At 32.6% G+C, this 18,299-nt stretch overlaps 3 protein-coding genes across 12 annotated transcripts in view; 2 read left to right on the forward strand and 1 right to left on the reverse strand.

The window, feature by feature from the left end:
• LOC111057883 (gastrula zinc finger protein XlCGF57.1-like) overlaps positions 1 to 18,299 on the forward strand; it is a 178,240-nt gene that overhangs the window by 42,282 nt on the left and 117,659 nt on the right. The window lies entirely within an intron of this gene.
• The window catches only part of LOC111045590 (gastrula zinc finger protein XlCGF57.1-like), a 126,704-nt gene that overhangs the window by 41,379 nt on the left and 67,026 nt on the right, over positions 1 to 18,299 (reverse strand). For 7 of the 10 annotated variants that reach the window (XR_005572886.1, XM_039440824.1, XM_039440826.1 and 4 more), the window contains exons 6-9: positions 7,447 to 7,486; positions 4,337 to 4,413; positions 2,739 to 2,807; positions 1,628 to 1,766 (exon numbers count right to left, since the gene is read on the reverse strand). Coding sequence is in view for 9 of the 10 variants with exons in the window: in XM_039440824.1 (XP_039296758.1) it covers positions 1,628 to 1,766; positions 2,739 to 2,807; positions 4,337 to 4,413; positions 7,447 to 7,486 (325 nt within the window). In the remaining variant the exon portion in view is untranslated. Of the gene's footprint in view, positions 1 to 1,627; positions 1,767 to 2,738; positions 2,808 to 4,336; positions 4,414 to 7,446; positions 7,487 to 9,912; positions 10,129 to 18,299 lie in introns of those variants that run through there. The other 3 variants (XM_039440823.1, XM_039440827.1, XM_039440822.1) reach the window with 3 other exon arrangements.
• The window catches only part of LOC120354281 (transcriptional repressor CTCF-like), a 170,828-nt gene that overhangs the window by 26,333 nt on the left and 126,196 nt on the right, over positions 1 to 18,299 (forward strand). The window lies entirely within an intron of this gene.

Raw genomic sequence — 18,299 nt, forward strand, 5'->3', positions numbered from 1 at the left:
CAAAGTATGTTTATGGTATAAAAAATCGATTGTACTAGGTCTCAACCCTGGGATAACTCACTGAAGGACATTAAAAGGATAAATACGTCCTTGGAGAAACAGCTGGAAATTTTGTTGTTTGTAGATATCATAATGGAAGTGAGTGAACGAGTGCATGTGTGGAATCATTCAGCTGATCTCATGAGAAGAGAAATTCAGCGAGAAGAGAATAAGAAAAACTTATTTTAGTTTATTTCTCTTCATTTTAGAAAACATGTTTACTTCAGAAAGTCCAAAATAGTAACTAGATGCTGTTAGTTTAGAATAGTACATAGTATATTAACAAATATTGTAGCAAACATAGTATATCATTCTAAATCGAATTCATAGTATAACTATTTGTAATTGACGATGTGTTTGTTTTTTGAAGTGTGAATAAATTGTTATTTTGATGAGTGATGGTAGCTTAACCTAGATTTTGATTTGGACTGTAGTATAAATTTGAAAAGGGACAGTTTTGGGCATAAGCCTGTTGTGCCTCCTCATATAACTGTAAAAATAATTGTACAACTGAGAGAATGAATAAATAAATAAATATAAGCTATAAATTCAATCTTCCGTTACAAATAGTCTATGCTTTTACACTACAGAGCAAAGCTTGGTCCCCCGATATTGGCGTTCAACAAAAAAATAGGATAAAGTTCACTAGTCCACTATAGTGAGGTCCACGTTATAATGGCAGTGGAGAGAGATAGGGGAACAACGTTGCTGATCCTCTGGCTTGTCAATGCCTTTTATAGACATTAGCTGCTGATACAGGTCTATTGATGTAATATTAACTGTTCATTCTCGTTTAAAATAACCAATTATATTTTATCAAGCTAGAAAGTATATTTTACAATATTTTAATAATTAAGACTGAATATTTAATAAATTAATTATTAATTCTACATTGTTAAAAGATGATCTGGCAACAGAGCAAAGCGAGAAAGACTGCTTCGTTGAATGATTGACAAGGATAGCAATACATTTGCTAATCAAACACTGCCATTATAACGTGGACCTCACTATAGTGTTCCCACACCTCAGTGCCATCATACATAACCATGTCAGATTAACAATAAACTATAGGTGGCACTGAAATAGAAATTGTAGGAATATAAAAGAGAAAAAAGCATCCATGCTACATGTTTTGATCTTTTGTTAAGCAATGAAAATAATATGCACATCACCAATGCAGTGGTATTGCCACCATTACAAGCCAGTGAAGAGTTAGGCCAAGTTGAATTTTGGTTGAAAGGGAATGGGATCATTGATTTGGATGGATGATAAAATGTCCAATGGCATCTAACAACTCCTCCATGTTCAATGGTGTCATACAGAAAATCTCATTAAATTCAAAAACTGATTGGAAGTTGAATTCCACCTCTAAACAATTTTTAAATCAATCAATCAATTAGAATTATTTTGTTCTGGGCATGATTCACATGAGGCAAACATTTCATTCAGGAGTATGATTAACACAGGAGTTTTCACTGAAAAATATTGAACAACTTCATGTAAGAAAGCTGCACACTATCTAATCACCCAAGCAAAATGTGTAGACCCTTATTAACAAAGATTTGAGAAGTGATAGTATTAATCTCACCATATGACTCCTCTTTTATGAAAATCATGTTGTAGCCAGGGATTAGATAATGTTGTTGGCTGCAATCATCTTCCACTGCAGCTGGTTGCTGGCTGCTATCATCCTCCTCCTCCTCCATTTTAACAGAAACTGATTCCATCTGCAACACATACACATTCACAATCAATAAAAGGACTATTATTATAAACTACTATTTTTATGATATTCTCATAGAACAAGTTTATTGTGAGGTTCTTTAAGCATGAGTTGGATATAACTTGAGATATAAGCAAGCAGGAGCTTGTTTTTGAAACACCCTCACAAGTCCTCCACAGACCAGATAAAACTGCAATATAGAAAAATCACTTCACTTATATGGGCTACTTTATTCAAACTAATAAAAACAATGTAAAACTTGTAGTACTCTTTAATAAAAACATTTGTTGAAATGTTTCAGTGTTTTAATAAGGGTACTGTTTTAGAAGGGTACTACAAGTTTTTATATTGTTTTTATTAATCTGCAATATACAATATTTCATTCAGGACCACTCATAGAATATTACATTGATGATTTGCTGTTAGGTTAGAAATCCACCCAATAGCAGCCTATATGGTAGAAAATCTGATATAACAGTAAGTAGGTGGATGACTATTTTATTATGTGAGATTAAAATAAAATGTGAAGGAGAAAAAGGTGCTGTATTTACCTCTTTGAAATAAAGGTGGGTCTATAATTTGTTCTGAATTATCTGCAAATCATTGATGGCAATGCTATGTATAGTAGTACCTACTATAGAAGGTGATGGAGAAGAAAAAATGTGGCAACTATGAGGTCCCATCATTCCCTCTCACTTAATAGCTTAAATCACACTATAGGAGTGATTCCCAGGCTGGCAAAAAATTTTTTGGATATTGGCTCTCATCAAATATGTCCTTCTACTGTTTAATCTGTTTGCCAGTATTTGCAGTACCACATGTATTTGGGATGGCTGTCAACCATTACAGCATGCAATTTGGATTTTTGTTCAAAAATTATTAATAAAATATTGAATGAAATGATTAATTTAATAAAATAATTATTATTAAGTATTACTACAGTAATATATTTTCCTAGTAAAGATAAAACACATGCCTGATTGGAGTTTGGTTGTGGCTCTTCTTTGATGTGATTGGTTTCACATATTCCTCTCTCAATCTTTACCTGTGTACAAAAGAAATGTCTTGTGTCATTTGAAAGCTGAATTGAGATTCAGGTTATGAATTTACTAACTTTTCTTTCGTTGAAAAATCAATACTTTCCTAGCTTAATTGTCACTGCTACATCGTTTGTAGGCTTTGTAGAATGCAATCAACTACCATATTTTTAATCTCAATCAAAAATACTAATTATTAAATGAAACAAAATATATCACTCTTGTCATGAATTTAATTTATGTGAGACATAATTGATCAATGTCCAGAGAAACGTTGCAAAGAAGCCATTCTATCATGTCCACTGATTTTATAGTGTGAATTTCACTATGAAAATGAGAAAGTGAAGATGATCATATAAAAAATTAGAGTTTGTTACTCATTGAACTTGAATGTGAAGGAGGCCATGAAATGTGATGTACAGTTATGCAACTATACAATTCTGAAATTGTGACTTCAAGCTGAAATAATAGTTCACGTGTTGAAAGTTGATTCATGGGGTAGGGGCGAGGCGTGACTATTTGGCTCAGTCATCTCCTGGAACAATTCAGTTGAATGTTTGAATAAAAGCTGCACCCCCCTCCCCTACTTGAAAGATAATGTTTCATTTTGGACGATTATTTATCGAGCAAGATGACATCTAGTATAAGATAAGCATGCTATACAAAATCCTAGAGTTGAAAAGTCTAGAACTTGTCTAAATCTCAAGCTCGGAAACTGGCCCTCAATAATTAAAAAAATTGAAATGAAATTCGTTATTGTTTATTGATTCATACAACAAGTATATCATCAAAAATGACAGGTAACTTTGTGCTATTCCTTTCCCAAATTTAGATAAGGTTACACATAGTCCGAAATAGGTTAAGTCTTATATAGTTGTTCACTTCACTAAATTTTCTGTTCTTAATTATTTTCACAAAGTAGATTTTTCAATTTAGATACTTCAAGACCAAACATAGAAGAAAATAATAATAATTATTATCAATAACAAATTGCAAATAAAATAATTTTCTTACGGTTTGCAACACTGTCGCGGAACAGTGGAATCGCAGAAAATAGCGATGTCTTTGACCGTTTACTCCACCATCATTTACGGGGAGAGGGTGAGCGATGATACAGAAGAGTGGTGGTAACTAATGCTAAATATCATTACTGGAATCACATATTTTTGAGAATCACAATGAACGGATGGAAATGATGATGCAGTAGTCTACTTTATTCAAACTTTGCGCGCTCGCAAAGAACGTTTCTCTTTTGGTTTCTTGTATTTATTTTAAATATTTTCAATTTTATAATATACACATTACATAGCAATTTCTGTCCAGTTATCGGCGAATCTAGAGATGATCGGACGCCTCGCCTCTGTCATGGGAAGCATAAGTTAATTCTACATTTTTCTTACTTGAAATTCTCACTGCAATGGTAATTATTCATGTAGTTTTGTAAAGTTTACCCCATAAACGCAGCATAAGTCACACCTGCTTATTCAAATACTGTATATAAGCTACATAATAATGTATAATTTCAAATATTTATTACCTGAAATCTGTTTTGTTGACTTGATGTTGGTGATCCATCTTTGAGTCTTTCAATGACCACTTTTGCTATTTTCTTGCCTGGAATATAATTTGATTGGAAGAATTAACATTTTTCAGTATTGAATCAGATGTATTTGGATGACTTGAATCACAGCTAAATACTATTACTATCTCCTATGATCTTATACAGCATCTTAATATTAAACACAGCTATCCACTATCTTCTATAATGGAAGGCGGCGGAACAGGAGAATTGAACAAGCGGTGGAACAATAGAACAATACTGTTCTATAAAATCAACTGACTTTTGGATGTGAATCTCACTACAGTCACACAATACAAAACAGTGAAGGAAAAGTACAGACTTAAAATAATTTTCCTACACCTACTGTCTAAAGTACTTACATACTTTACTCCCTTTAACATAATGTGGAATGTCACGTTTTTGCCCTTGAGTATAAAGAACTGAAAACTCCGAAGCTCAAGGGAGGAAAAGTAACTCCATTCAAATAACATGGGAGACATCTCTATTTCAAAAGCTTAAATTGGAAATGGGGTGGAAGGCTGAAACTTAGATGAGAAACCATTTAGGGCCAGTTTCCGAGCTCGGCATTTGGCTAAGTTCTGAACTTTAAACGGCTGGAGTCAGAAAATTGGCTTTCCAAAACGGGGCATAGTCATAGTCAAGTTTGAATTAAATTTCGAAAAACTAGAGAATTGAACACAAAATAAAATAAAGAGAAAATAGTGTAAAGTTTCAGCTATTTCGAATTATTAAGGAATGTTCAATTTCGTCAAGGAGAAACGTTTCCAATTAAAGAAATGTGAAAATAAAAACTGTGACTACTGTCATAAAAACTGTGACTGTGCCCCATTTAGGAGAGCCAATTTCCTGACTCCAGTACAGAACTTAGAAGCCAAATCCCGAGCTCAGAGACCGACCCGTAGAGTTATCATTGTAGCTAACTGAATTCAATACCTCAACCAGAAATTTGAACAACTTATGAAATATTATGTTTGAATGCTATACTTATTACATAGGGTACTTGATATAAGTATAGAGAATAAAAATTTATACATATTGTTCAAATATTTCATGTTATACAAAATACCAGCCAACGAATATTTTTCATTACCAGGTATCTAATCAAATCTGAACGCATTGGCCCTTATTTTTCTGATATAATCATTGTTACAACTTTTGCTGAAGGATAGTGATATCATGCCTGGCAGCTGAGCTCAAAGTTCTTCCTTTTTTTAGGTTATATAGTAAGTTGTAAAACATTTTCACCTGTCACGTGAGTTTTGTAAATTATTTTATTTGCAGTTTTTGTAAGATATAGGTGGAGGAAAAATTTTGTGTACATCATGAATGAAATAGTTATTTGTATATCTAGAGTGAAAAGTACGACTTTTTCTCCCTGAGGGAAAAGTTTGAAGCCCGAGGCGAAGCCGAGGGCAACAATTTTCCTGAGGGAGAAATAGTTATTTGTATATCTAGAGTGAAAAGTGCTGTTTTTTCTCCCTGAGGGAAAAGTTTGAAGCCCGAGGCGAAGCCGAGGGCAACAATTTTCCTGAGGGAGAAAAAACATTTTTCACTCGTGATATACACAACATTTTTCCTCCACCTACATTTTTATAAAAACTGCTAATAAAATAATTTTTAAAAACGTATGTGACCAAACAATGTGTTAACATAATCTACAAAGTAAACAGAAACAGCTGGCTTGTAATCACAGTTCTCCTCCGACAGCACTGTCGGCTAAAGTTGTAACAACAATGACAGCCAAAACTACAGCTATGATGAAGTTCCCGTTTCAAATTTGATTAGTTAATAAGTAATATTCGTTGGCTGATATTTTGAATAACATGGAATAAAAGAAAAAATATATACATTTTTTTAGTATAGTGATATGAAGTTTGTAATAATAATTTCAGCATACAAACATAAATTTTATATATCGATCAAATGTCTGGTTGAGGTATTGAATTTAGTTGGTTTAATGACTACTCTATATGCTCCCTCATCTGAGCTTAGACCTTCTGACCTATTCCAAATGTACGTTTTGAAAATAGAGATGCTTCCCATGTTATTTAAATGGAGTCACTTTTACTCCCTAGGGAGTTTTTCTGTTTTTTAGTACCGAGAGCGAAAAAGTGACACTTTAGTATCATGTTTCAGGGAGTAAAGTAAGTACTTTTGACAGTAGGTGGAGGAAAAAGTATTTTTCACTCGTGATGTACACAACATTTTTCCTCCATCTACATTTTTTTATAGAAACTGCAAATAACATAATTTTAATAACTTACGTATTGGTGACAATGTTTCCTAACAACATAACCTAAAATCTAAAACCTAAAAACTGGCCGTCTGATTGGCACTGCCGATTGTGCTATCTAGCAAAAGTTGTAACAATTATATCAGCTGGGTGTCTACCAAAAATGGCTGACTCCAGATTACGCGGTTCAGATTTGAATTGCAGATCAAAAATATTTGTTGGCTGGTATTTTGAATAGAATAAGATATTTTAAAAATTGTATAATTTTTTATCGTCTACTAATATTAAGAATATAATATCATACAAACATATATTTCATGAGTTGATCAAATTTCTGGTTGTGGTATTGAATTCAGTTGACTCAATGACAGACACCTCTTTATGCTTTCTCATCTGAGCTTAGACCTTCTAACCTATTATAATGTAAGTTTTTAAAATAGAGATGCTTCCCATGTTATTTAAATGGAGTCACTTTTACTCCCTAGGGAGTTTTTTACTACCGAGAGCGAAAAAGTGACACTAGTATTATGTTTCAGGGTGTAAAGTAAGTACTTTAGCCAGTAGGTGGAGGAGAAAATCTTCTTCTTCCTCAAAAATATTGTTGTCCGAGACGAAAAAAGCTGTATTTTACACTCTAGATATAACAATGTATTATGAATGTTAATAATGAATATTTATTCATCAAATTATTCACAAGATGGTTATTACTTATAATGTTTGATATTGAAACAAAAAATATATTTATATTGGATACAGCTAACAAGACCCTCCATCAAAGTAGAAAGTAATGACTAAATAATTGGAATGCAAATATACATGGTAATGTACTTACAAATATGGTATTCCATAGACTGGAAAACTGCAGTTTGACTCTGGAAACAATCAGAGAATTCATTTTTCAATTATTGTTTATAAAGGGCAAAGTACTGTTTCACCATATACCATTTTTCGGCTAATTTGGGCTGCACTTTAGTATATGGACCGCGGAATCTAGCATTGAGACCTACATAGATCGATAGAGGAGGTCAAGACGAGATCAACCATGTATAACATTGTTGTCGATTTCCAAGGATTAGCTGAAAAAACATGGCGGAAAGTACAAAATTTTTAAATCAATTTTTATTTTTTATTATTTTGTTATGGTTACAAACTGTTTTAAACTAGTGCAATCTTATGTAAAATTTGACGAGGAATCCAATGAAACTGGTTTCAGGTTCGTTACTTCAGTAGTTTTTGAGATATTGCAAAACAATTTCAAAAAATTGCAATTTTTGCTTTTAAAAAAGTTAACCTGTTTTCATATTGTTTAATAGGTATTTTGATCTATTGGATTTAGTAGAATGATAAATTCTAAAGAAAAAATGTTCATTCACTTGATAGCCTTAACTAAAAATTGTTTGAGATATTTGGGCAAATAGAAATATTGCAACTCCATTATTTGCTACCTAGGAAAATCTTAGGTAAGGAAAAGCTTAGGTTAGGAGAAGCTAGGGTCAGGAAAAGCTTAAGTTAGGGAAAGCTTAGATTTGGAAAAAGTTTAGGTTAGGGGAAGCTAGGGTTAGGAAAAGCTTAGGTTAGGCAAAGCTTAGGTTAGTAGAAGCTTAGATTAGGAGAAGCTAGGGTGAGGGAAAGCTTAGGTTAGAAAAAGCTTAGATTAGAAAAAACTTAGGTCGAGAAATGCTCAGGTTAGGAAAAGCTTAGATTAGGTAAAAGCTTAGATTGGAAAAAAACTTAGATTAAGAAATGCTCAGGTTAGGAAAAAACTTGAGTTAGGGAACGCTCAGGTTAGGAAAAGCTTAGATTAGAAGAAGCTTGGATCAGGAAAAGCTTAGGTTAGGAGAAGCCAGGGTCAGGAAAAGCTTGGTTTGATTTAATTATTTTTACAATCTTTTAAAGCTTCTGAATTGCAGTGGAAGCTGAATAAAATGAGATCCTCAATATCGGTCTGCACTATGCCTATGCAAACATATTGAACTCTTCTAAAAATAAAATACTACATTTTCTTGTATTTTTTCCAAATATCTTAATATTTATAAAAGTTTCTAACCTCAATTCTATTTCAATGGATTCCCTGCAAAATTCTAAATGAGATTTAGCCAATTTAGTGGTCACTAAAATTAGTTAAAAAATGATTAGGCTAAATATGAAAATTAAAAAGTAGTTATTGAGTGTGCAATTTTTTCTATTTGCCCAAATAGTCTATCTCGAACAATTTTGAGTTTAGCATAACAAATGACTGAACATTTATTTCTTTAGAATGTATGATTCTGCTGAATCCAATAGTTTAAAATACCTATTAATCAACATGAAAACAGGTTAACCTCTTTTAATGCAAACAATTACACTTTTTACACATTTTTTTTGCAATATCTCAAAAACTACTGAAGTTACAAACCTGAAACCTCAATACTAGATTCCGCGGGCCATATACTAAAGTGCCCCCCCATTTTTTTAGATTCACTAAACAAAGTGTCCAAAGGCTGGATAACCTGCCCAAAATGCAAATGATATTGTCAGCAGTTCTATTGAAAGCAGTGGAAAGTCAAGAGAATTAGTTTAAAATATTGAATGTAGGCCTACATAATCAGAAATATAGCCAAACTGTACTAGTAAGTTATAAACAATTTAAGCCCTAGATAATAAGTCCTAGAAGGTTTTGAAAGCTTAAATGTAGGTTGGTGTGTAGAGTTTCAGCATTTAGATAATCATATGCTGGTGTAATTTGAAATGTTATAATTATTTGAAAGCAAAAAACTTTCCTCTTAACAACATGGCCCGGATGCACAAAAGCTGGTTAAATTTTAACAGTGATAAATTTCACAAAAACCAATCAGAGGAGGCCCTTTTGAAAAGATAACTTCTCTGATTGGTTCTCCTGGAATTAATCATAATTAAAATATAACCGGCTTTTGTGCAACAAGCACTAAATATGTTAAAAAACTTTTACCAAAATTTGAAGTTGATGAATAAAGTAATCAAAATTTGAAGTTGATATATTATATTAGTTAATATATTAATCAAAATTAATTGACACCAACTTAACCCACAAAGGTTTAATTAACAGTCATCATCATCAGTATCTGGCTACAGAAAGAACTTACTAAGCAGGCTTCTTCAATAAGGTACTGTAACCTAGGCTTTATACATTTCCTTACATAACCTCACACTTTGTTATAACATTCTCAAAAATGTTCTATATTGAAAATAAGTTAGTATAGTATAATAATTTTCAATCATAGATCAAATGTATGCTCTACACTGGAATAGGAAAATATTAGCTAGTTTTGAAATTGCTTACCATGTTTTTTGTAAGAACTTTTCAAGTGTGGCAACGGTTGGTGTATAATTATTGAAATGTTACTGTTTTTCCTCTATCTAATGTAGGCCTATAACTATGAGTTAATACTATGTTGTAATCTATAAGTTATTTGCATACAAATTTTTATAATTAAATATTATAGCCTAAACAGTAAACACCGAATTTATTTATTATTGTGCACGAGCTAATCAGCTAAACAACTAGGGACGTTCCGATACTTTCGATACTTACTGGTATCGATACTTTGCTTTCGATACCGGTGGTATCGGTATCGGTATCGAATGATTCGATACTTTACTGGTATCGATACGCAAGTTGGAGTATCGAAACGGTATCGAATGGCGAAATGGGTAAAAAAGTAGTTCACTTCAATTAATTACATAATCATAAATAAATTGTTATATAAATTTTAGAAGATTATAAGGATTAATATAGATGAAAATTATAGTACTGAATTATAGCCCAGTGTAGCAGTTACCAGACATTATGACATCACTAATAACAAACAGTACATAACTGACTCAAGCTCAGTCAATATTGGTTCAAAAATTATCAATTTGATCTACTATTAAGACCACATTTATAATTCTTGAACAAATATTCCTACAATTTGAAATCAAATTGATAATTTTTGAACCAATATTGACCGAGCTTGAGTCATTTACACATCTTTAGGGACGTTCCAGTTCCGATACCACCATTCTTTCAATACTTGGTATCGAAAGGAGGGTATCGTTATTAGTAAAGTATTGAAAGAAACGTATTGATACCCTTATTGACCAAGCTGGAGTCATTTTCCCATCTTGCCAGAGGGTCTTCTTTGTTTCGACAGACTATTGAGACTATACTTGATAGATTGCAGTTTTGCAGTTAGTAGATAAGTATTTTAGTTGGTAATTCCGATACTTAATGCTCACTCGATGCTTGTGGTATCGGTATCGATACTTTTCTTTCGATACTCGTGGTATCGATACTTTTCTTTCGATACTTTACTAATATCGATACTCTCCTTTCGATACCGATTCGATACCAAGTATCGAAAGAATGGCGGTATCGGAACGTCCCTATAAACAACACAACAAAGGATTAACCAGGTACAAGCCTAAAAACCTTTCTTTGTCACATACAGAACCGTAATGCGCATGTGCAAGAAACGGGATTTCCTGCTCTATTCAGTCAGTTCTTTAAATGTTACGTTCTTTATGATGACGGTTACCAAGCACTGGGACTGGAGCTGATACTGGCAGCAAACAGTTTAACACTAGTAATAGTTTATTCATATGGCTTTTGTTGGTGGGGAGTCCCTTGCAGGAAGGTCCCACCGCCTGAATATATATAATTTCAGCCGTCAATGGGCCTTACGACTGTCATACTTCAGCCGGGACCAACAATTTAACACTATAATAGTATCTTATGTAACAAGGATGGGAAGGGTTCTTTTGCAGGGGAGAATGATGTTTCTAGTCGGAGTGCTAGCTGAGACTAGAATTTCATTGGAGCACTGCAGAAGACATTCACGTCCAAGTAATGTACACTATTTTTTGTCATAATTTAAAGAAGAATAATAAACTGAGAAATAGGAAACATTACCTGCTTGTGCTGACTTTACTATCTGCATTCTATAGACATAACCTAGTTTACAAATTCTGAATCAGGAATTCTGTGGAAGTTGACAAAACTTCCACCTGGAGTGCTAAAGGTGTTTTTTTTTGTAGCAGTTTTGTTGTTCCTACATCAGAATTAGGAAACATACAACTGTGAAGAAAACTTATGGTTTCATTACATTAGAGTATGCTGTAATGAGAATCATATGTTTATTTGTTCTGAAAACAGCTGTTTAATGTAAAACACTCCAACACTATAATTTGTTTAATGTGCAACTACTCAAAAAAGGAACATAATTATATTTTACAATGTGTAAGCTAGTGCTGTCCTACCCTTAAATATATAACTGTGGGGAAACAAAATTATAATAAAGTATGAGAAAAGAATAACTAACATTCAAATTAAATTGATAACATTGTTTGAAAAATGGTTCAAATAATATGTAATGAGGTAATATCAATATTGAGCTATTTCAAAAGAAATAATATTTATAAAAACAATTACACAACACTAGCTCTTAGAAATTCTTAAAATGAATAATTAGGAATGCTACTCACTTGGCTGCAAAGATTTCAATTTTTGTGGTAATGAAACTAAAAGGATCTCAACAATGAAAAACACATTATAAGATAGTGGAATACTAGTTATCAAGGATGCACAAGAAGTTAAAAATATACTGTCATAATTGGAAGTTTGTTTGTTTGTTCTTAGAAGCTGCACTGCTCCATGAGAAAGATGTGTTGCAATTGGTTATAAACTTTCAAATCAAATCGTTTTTTTCGAAGTGTCGAGAATTTTTTAAAAGTAGAATAAGATCCTTCCAGGAACCTATCCAACAGTTATGAGTTTCATAACACATTTTTATGACAGTTTCAATAAATAAAGGCCACTTGTGCCTTTCTATTGCACGCTAATTGCCTAAGCATATAATAGCAGGATTTTTTCTTTCTTGAGCACTTCAGCACTTCATTCATATATAAAATGTGAATCAGGGTGAATACTCTTATTCTTTGATACAGAAAAATGCTAGGGAACACAAGGAGAATGCAGTAAAACCACTCATCTTGGGTGGATCTTTGGCATAATTCTGAAGACCTCTCAAGACAAAATTCTTTTGACCCTTGCTGAACATCTTCTTCAAAACTAAATGTAATCTGTCAACTAGTTCTTGAGAACATAGACAACACTCAAAACTGCAGAACTTGAGCATTGTTCCCTGATTCTCTCAATACAGCAATTTCATACTTCAGCTGAGCCTGTGTACAAAAAAATAAAAACAAACATTCTGTCCAGAACAATAAAAACCTATTCTACTTAACTTGAGACTCATAACACCAATCAGACATTAACTTAATGCTTCAAGTGCCTTGAAGCATTAATACCAGTATACTTTTCAATATTATAACTCATTAATGAAATGTTTGATAAATAAGTGAGTATCGCAAGAATAAACATTTGATCTCTTATGCGTGAATGTCTCTGGAAAGAATAATGGAAAAGTCTCAGGTTTTAGTTAGGTTAGGCTATGTCAGTTTAAGTCATGTCTACACCAAAGTTAATAACACAAAATAATGTTAATAACTTTTATGATTAACTTATTATTATATAAACCTATATATTACATAACTTATTATATAAAGTTATTGACAATTGTGTAATTAACTCTGGTGTAAACGTAGCTAGTCACAGAAAGCGGCAATTCTGAGGTTGCATTTACAGAGATCAGAATACATTATATTATTTATTAGAATGTTATAATTTATCTAGTAATGGTATAAGTAATTATTTATTGAAAAAGTGAGAAACAGAAATCAGCATAATATCATGAATATATTGAAATACATGAGTAAGTTAGTGTAACACAAGGAAAAATTAATTATAGGTTATAAAAGGTGAGTAGAAAATCCATAGGTTGTTTTTAAGCAGCAACAATAGTTCAGTAAAATCTACCATACTTAAGAAATAAGAGAGTATAGGTATTTTATAAAGATTAACTGTAAAAGACTACAATTTTAATATCTTACCTTTTTGTTGAATAATCCAGCAGAACCGGATTTGAGAAAAATCAAAAATGTACAAATGAACAAAGCATGAAACAGGCAAACAGCAACGAAGATCGATGAGTATTTCAATATCGATATTATCAAATATCGATAATATCAAGTATTGATATTTTGGGTCCATAATCGATATTTATATTAAGTTGTGTATTAAATTTCTGTTCTGATAATATTGCATAAATTATTATCATTCCAATGAGTTGAGCTATTTAAATAAGACTGATGATGAATATGATAGGCCAATTCATTGATAATCAATGATACAAATTTCCATAATATTTATTATGCAACTGGCTTCTGATTATCATCAATAGTATCAGTTTCAAACTATCGATTCTGTCTTGTTAAACAATTCATCTGATATGGTATCGATATTTATCTTTTAATAAGTTTGCTACTCTAATCCACAAGTACCGCGAATTTTTAAGTACAGAAGCTTATATTTCTTTAATACTTTTTCATATTAAAATGCTAAAATTAATAGATTAACTACATATTCCTATGATTCCACATTGGAAAATATTGTTTTTGAAGTGTATTAAAAGTTCATGTTTAACAAAATATGATTGAAAATAGAAAAATGAAAATGTGGAAGCTTCCAGCAAGCTGATAACTTCAATGAAAGATAGACTTCTAATGAATGAAGCATGTTTTCACTTAAAAATGCAATTTCTTGGCTATTTATGATTAAAATTCAATGATTTTCTAGGATAAGGTATATTTTAAGTAGAATTACAAAATAATAATATAATTTTTTCAAATTTCATGAAAATACAATTTCTATATATTTTGCCTCTGCATTTTCACCCACTAATTATTGGTTTATAAAAAAACTCCTTTTGAACTTTTGATTTGTTTTCAAGTTCTTTAATGACTATCAAAATGATAATTGAAAAAAAGTGAAAAAAGTATTGTTGGGCTTTCCTACATCTCATATGCCAACAAACTTTACATTGGCCCAACCGCTACAATGCCAACCAACCACTTCCCTACCTTTCCCAACAATGTCGACAATAATCCTACAGTGGCCCACTGATGTGTGCTACCTGGGTTTGAAACAGTATAGGAGACAGAACTGTTCCCTGTGGAAGACCATACTCGGAGAGCTTTTTAATACTAGTTTTATAATTAATCGTGAGTATTTGAAACCTATCAGACAGGTAGGAATGGAATAATCTTAGCGGTAACCCCCTAATTCCTAGATGTTCCATTTTTTTCAAGAGCCTGGACTGAGAGATATTATCAAAGGCTTTGGCCAGGTCTAGAAAAGTTGATAGCGTTTTATTTTTGTTATTGAAGTTATCTGTTACCAATTCCAAAAGTTTAGATATAGTATCTTCTGTTGATTTTCCAGCTTGAAAACCATACTGATTGACATTAATAATTTTGAATTTGTCCAAATAACTCACTAATCTATTTTTTAATAATTTTTCTACAACTTTTGCTAGATTATTGAGTAAACTAATTGGTCGGTAATTGGTAGGATTAGTTGGATCACCTGATTTATGAATAGGAACGATTTTAGCTACTTTGAATATTGTTTTGGAAAATAGCCAATTTGAAAGCATTTATTAACTATTTTTTTCAAAGGTTCAGTGATAAATGGAGAAATTTTTTTGAGACAAGTAGAAGTTAGGGTGTCCATACCGGGAGAAGAACTAGCTTTTAAGGAATTTAGGGTGTGGAATATTTCATTTTCATCTGTATTGGATAGAAAGAATGAATTAATCCAATTCATTGAAAAAAAATTAACTAAATCTTCATTTCTAAATAATTTTTCAACCAATCAATTTATTAATGGAAGAAAATCATTTGAAATAATGAATAATATTCAAAATGTATAATCTAATAAGATCTAATTTTTATTTATTTGAAAATCAGAAAAAATATTGATAATGATAATAATAATAATATCGAGTGACCTGGCTGGCTCAGGTCTGGTGTCAGAGTTTTCAGTCGCAGCTGATCAATTTCAGGGCCTTTGACATGACCTAACGACTAAAATATTGATAGAACGAATTCACATTCAAAATACACTCCAACAATGTCAGCAGCTGATCAGGATGGCTGCAAGATAATACGCAAAGTATTAAGAGTACACAAAGTAATACTTTGTGCACTAGAGCAGAAAAGTTATTCTTTGCATTCTGTAATCAGTGCAGGAATGGTCACTTTTCAAGGTAACTGTGGGAAATAGTTATTTGTGCAACTAGTGCTCAAAGTGACAGTTTGCTGCACCAAAAGAAACGTTTATGCATGAGCCGTAGGCGAGTGCAGAATGATGGTTTCTTGAGTGCAGCAAACAAACTTTGCACACGTATTTCACATTAAATTTTTCCTACAGTTACCATTGAATATGAAAAGTGGGTAATTATGGGTAAAAATCCCTGAAATCCATCAAATGTTTTTCTGTGAAATTTTATTATTGATAAAAACCTTAATTTATTGTCAAATTGAATAATAATAATTGAATTATAATGATTAGTAATTCAATTGAAAATTTTATGTGACTGCTTGAAGGGGGTTTATCTTATGTAAGCATTGAAATGACTATAATCAAGGCACATAATGGCAAGGCAACGCTGTTCTCCACTGCCATTATAACGTGGGCCTCACTATGAGTGTTACCAACTTAATTTTGAATTTGCTGCACTGGTGCTCTATATAACCTACTAACCTATTTTGCGTTGTCATGCTGCAAATCTGGAGTACGCAAAGTACTCACTTTGCACAAAAGTGATTCTTTGCGGCCTGCAATCAGTGCAGAAATGGTCACTTTTCAAGGTATCTGTAGGAAAAGGTATTTTTGTAGGTTATGTAGAAATATTATGAGCTATCTATGACAGCATTTAATTCCCTCATCTGACAGCATTTTTAGAACTCATACATGATGGTATATTCCCTAAATAAAATAAGAATAAGAATAAGAATGTTTATTTCGCCAAAATTACATAGTTACAAAACATGAATTATAGATACAAAATGCATAATAAAAATGTAAATTTATAATAGATCTGTAGTATAACAACATATGTTTTGAATTTGTTATTACTGTTACTAAGTCTCCAAACAAACTCATTCCAATTCGAAACCTGTATAGTTCAAGTTATTAAAAACCTTTCTTAAGGTATTAAATACTTATGTTGTGTTTACTCTCATTCCTATCACAATTTTAATAACTTGAACTATACAGGTTTCGAATTGGAATGTAATCAATTCTTGGTAGTGGGTAAGCATCCAGTAATGTAAAACGATTTATAGTTTTGGAGTAATCAATGACCATTCCTTTTCTATGATTTTCATTTGTAACCACTAACGCTTGAGCTCTCCATGGAGAAATGCTGGGCTCTATAACATCATATTTTAGCATTTTACTTACTTCATTTTCAATAAACTTCAAATCATCCGTACTGTGTCTGGATGATTGGTGTAGAATAAAATGACACATGACACAAACATTTCACTGTTACAAAATGGACTGTATTATGCACAAAGATCAATGAAACACACTTATCTTAATATTACGAGTGTTTCGCACTTTCACTCATTACACAAGAAATCAATGAAACAGAGATCTTAAAATTATGAGTGTTTTGCACTTTCACTCGAAAATAGTCAAATTGTCTGTACTTCATAGTTCACAACTCATCACCAACTCGCCAACACCCAGTTCATGCGTAGGCAGCATGGCCAGATGGGTTTACACAGGAAGCTCTTAACAGAGCGCTCACAAAATGATACAAAACGGCGGTAACATACCCCCCACCTTGAAGGTATACCTTCTAATTAGAAAAAAATTAATTTGAAGAATATACAAAGAAAGAATAAGCAATAAAAAATTGAATCAATTGTTAGGAAATGGTAATAAACACAATTTGTTTACTGGTCTTTTGAATTCTCCACTGGTGGTTTTTACTGTAGCTACTCTAACACAAATGTCACATCCAGGATGAATTGCAGTCACTCTTGCAAGTGGCCATTTGAAGGGTGGTAGGTTGCCTTCCTTGACAACCACCATACTGCCTGGTTGAATAGCAGAGGAGTTGGACTGCCACTTGTAGCGCTGCTGCAGGTTGGAAAGGTAGTCCTTTTAGTCCTTTGACCAGCGTGCCCAGAAGTGCTGTTTCATTTGCTGCACATGTTGCCACTGATTGAGCCGATTTTGTGATACATCTAGAAGATTGGGTTCTGGAAGGTCGGTAAGAACACTGCCAATCAGGAAGTGTGCTGGAGTCAGAGCAACAAGGTCTGATGGCTCTTCAGACATTGGAGTAATAGGCCGGGAATTCACACAGGCCTCTATTTGAGTAATTAGAGTGATGAGCTCTATTATTGTTAGGCATGATTGACCAATAACTCTTTTCAGGTGAGTTTCACTAGTTTCACTGAAGATTCCCATAAACCGCCAAAGTTTGGTGCACTTGGAGGCTGAAAGTGCCACTTTATACCCTCTTGAGCAATTGAGGTTTGGAATTTTTCACTATCCAAGATGTGGTGAATCTCTCTTTGGGCTCCTACAAAATTAGTTTCATTGTCAGAGTACATTTCTGATGGTCTCCCTCTTCTGGATATGAAACGTTGCAGTGCAGCAATGAATGAAGCAGTTGACATGTCTTCAGCTAGCTCAAGATGAACTGCTTTTGCAGCTGAAGCAGATGAATACACAAATGTAGCACTTTGTTCCTTGTTGTCCTTTTTTTC

This window comes from Nilaparvata lugens, chromosome 14 (assembly GCF_014356525.2).
Source record: "Nilaparvata lugens isolate BPH chromosome 14, ASM1435652v1, whole genome shotgun sequence".
In the NCBI taxonomy this organism is placed as follows: Eukaryota; Metazoa; Arthropoda; class Insecta; order Hemiptera; family Delphacidae; genus Nilaparvata; species Nilaparvata lugens.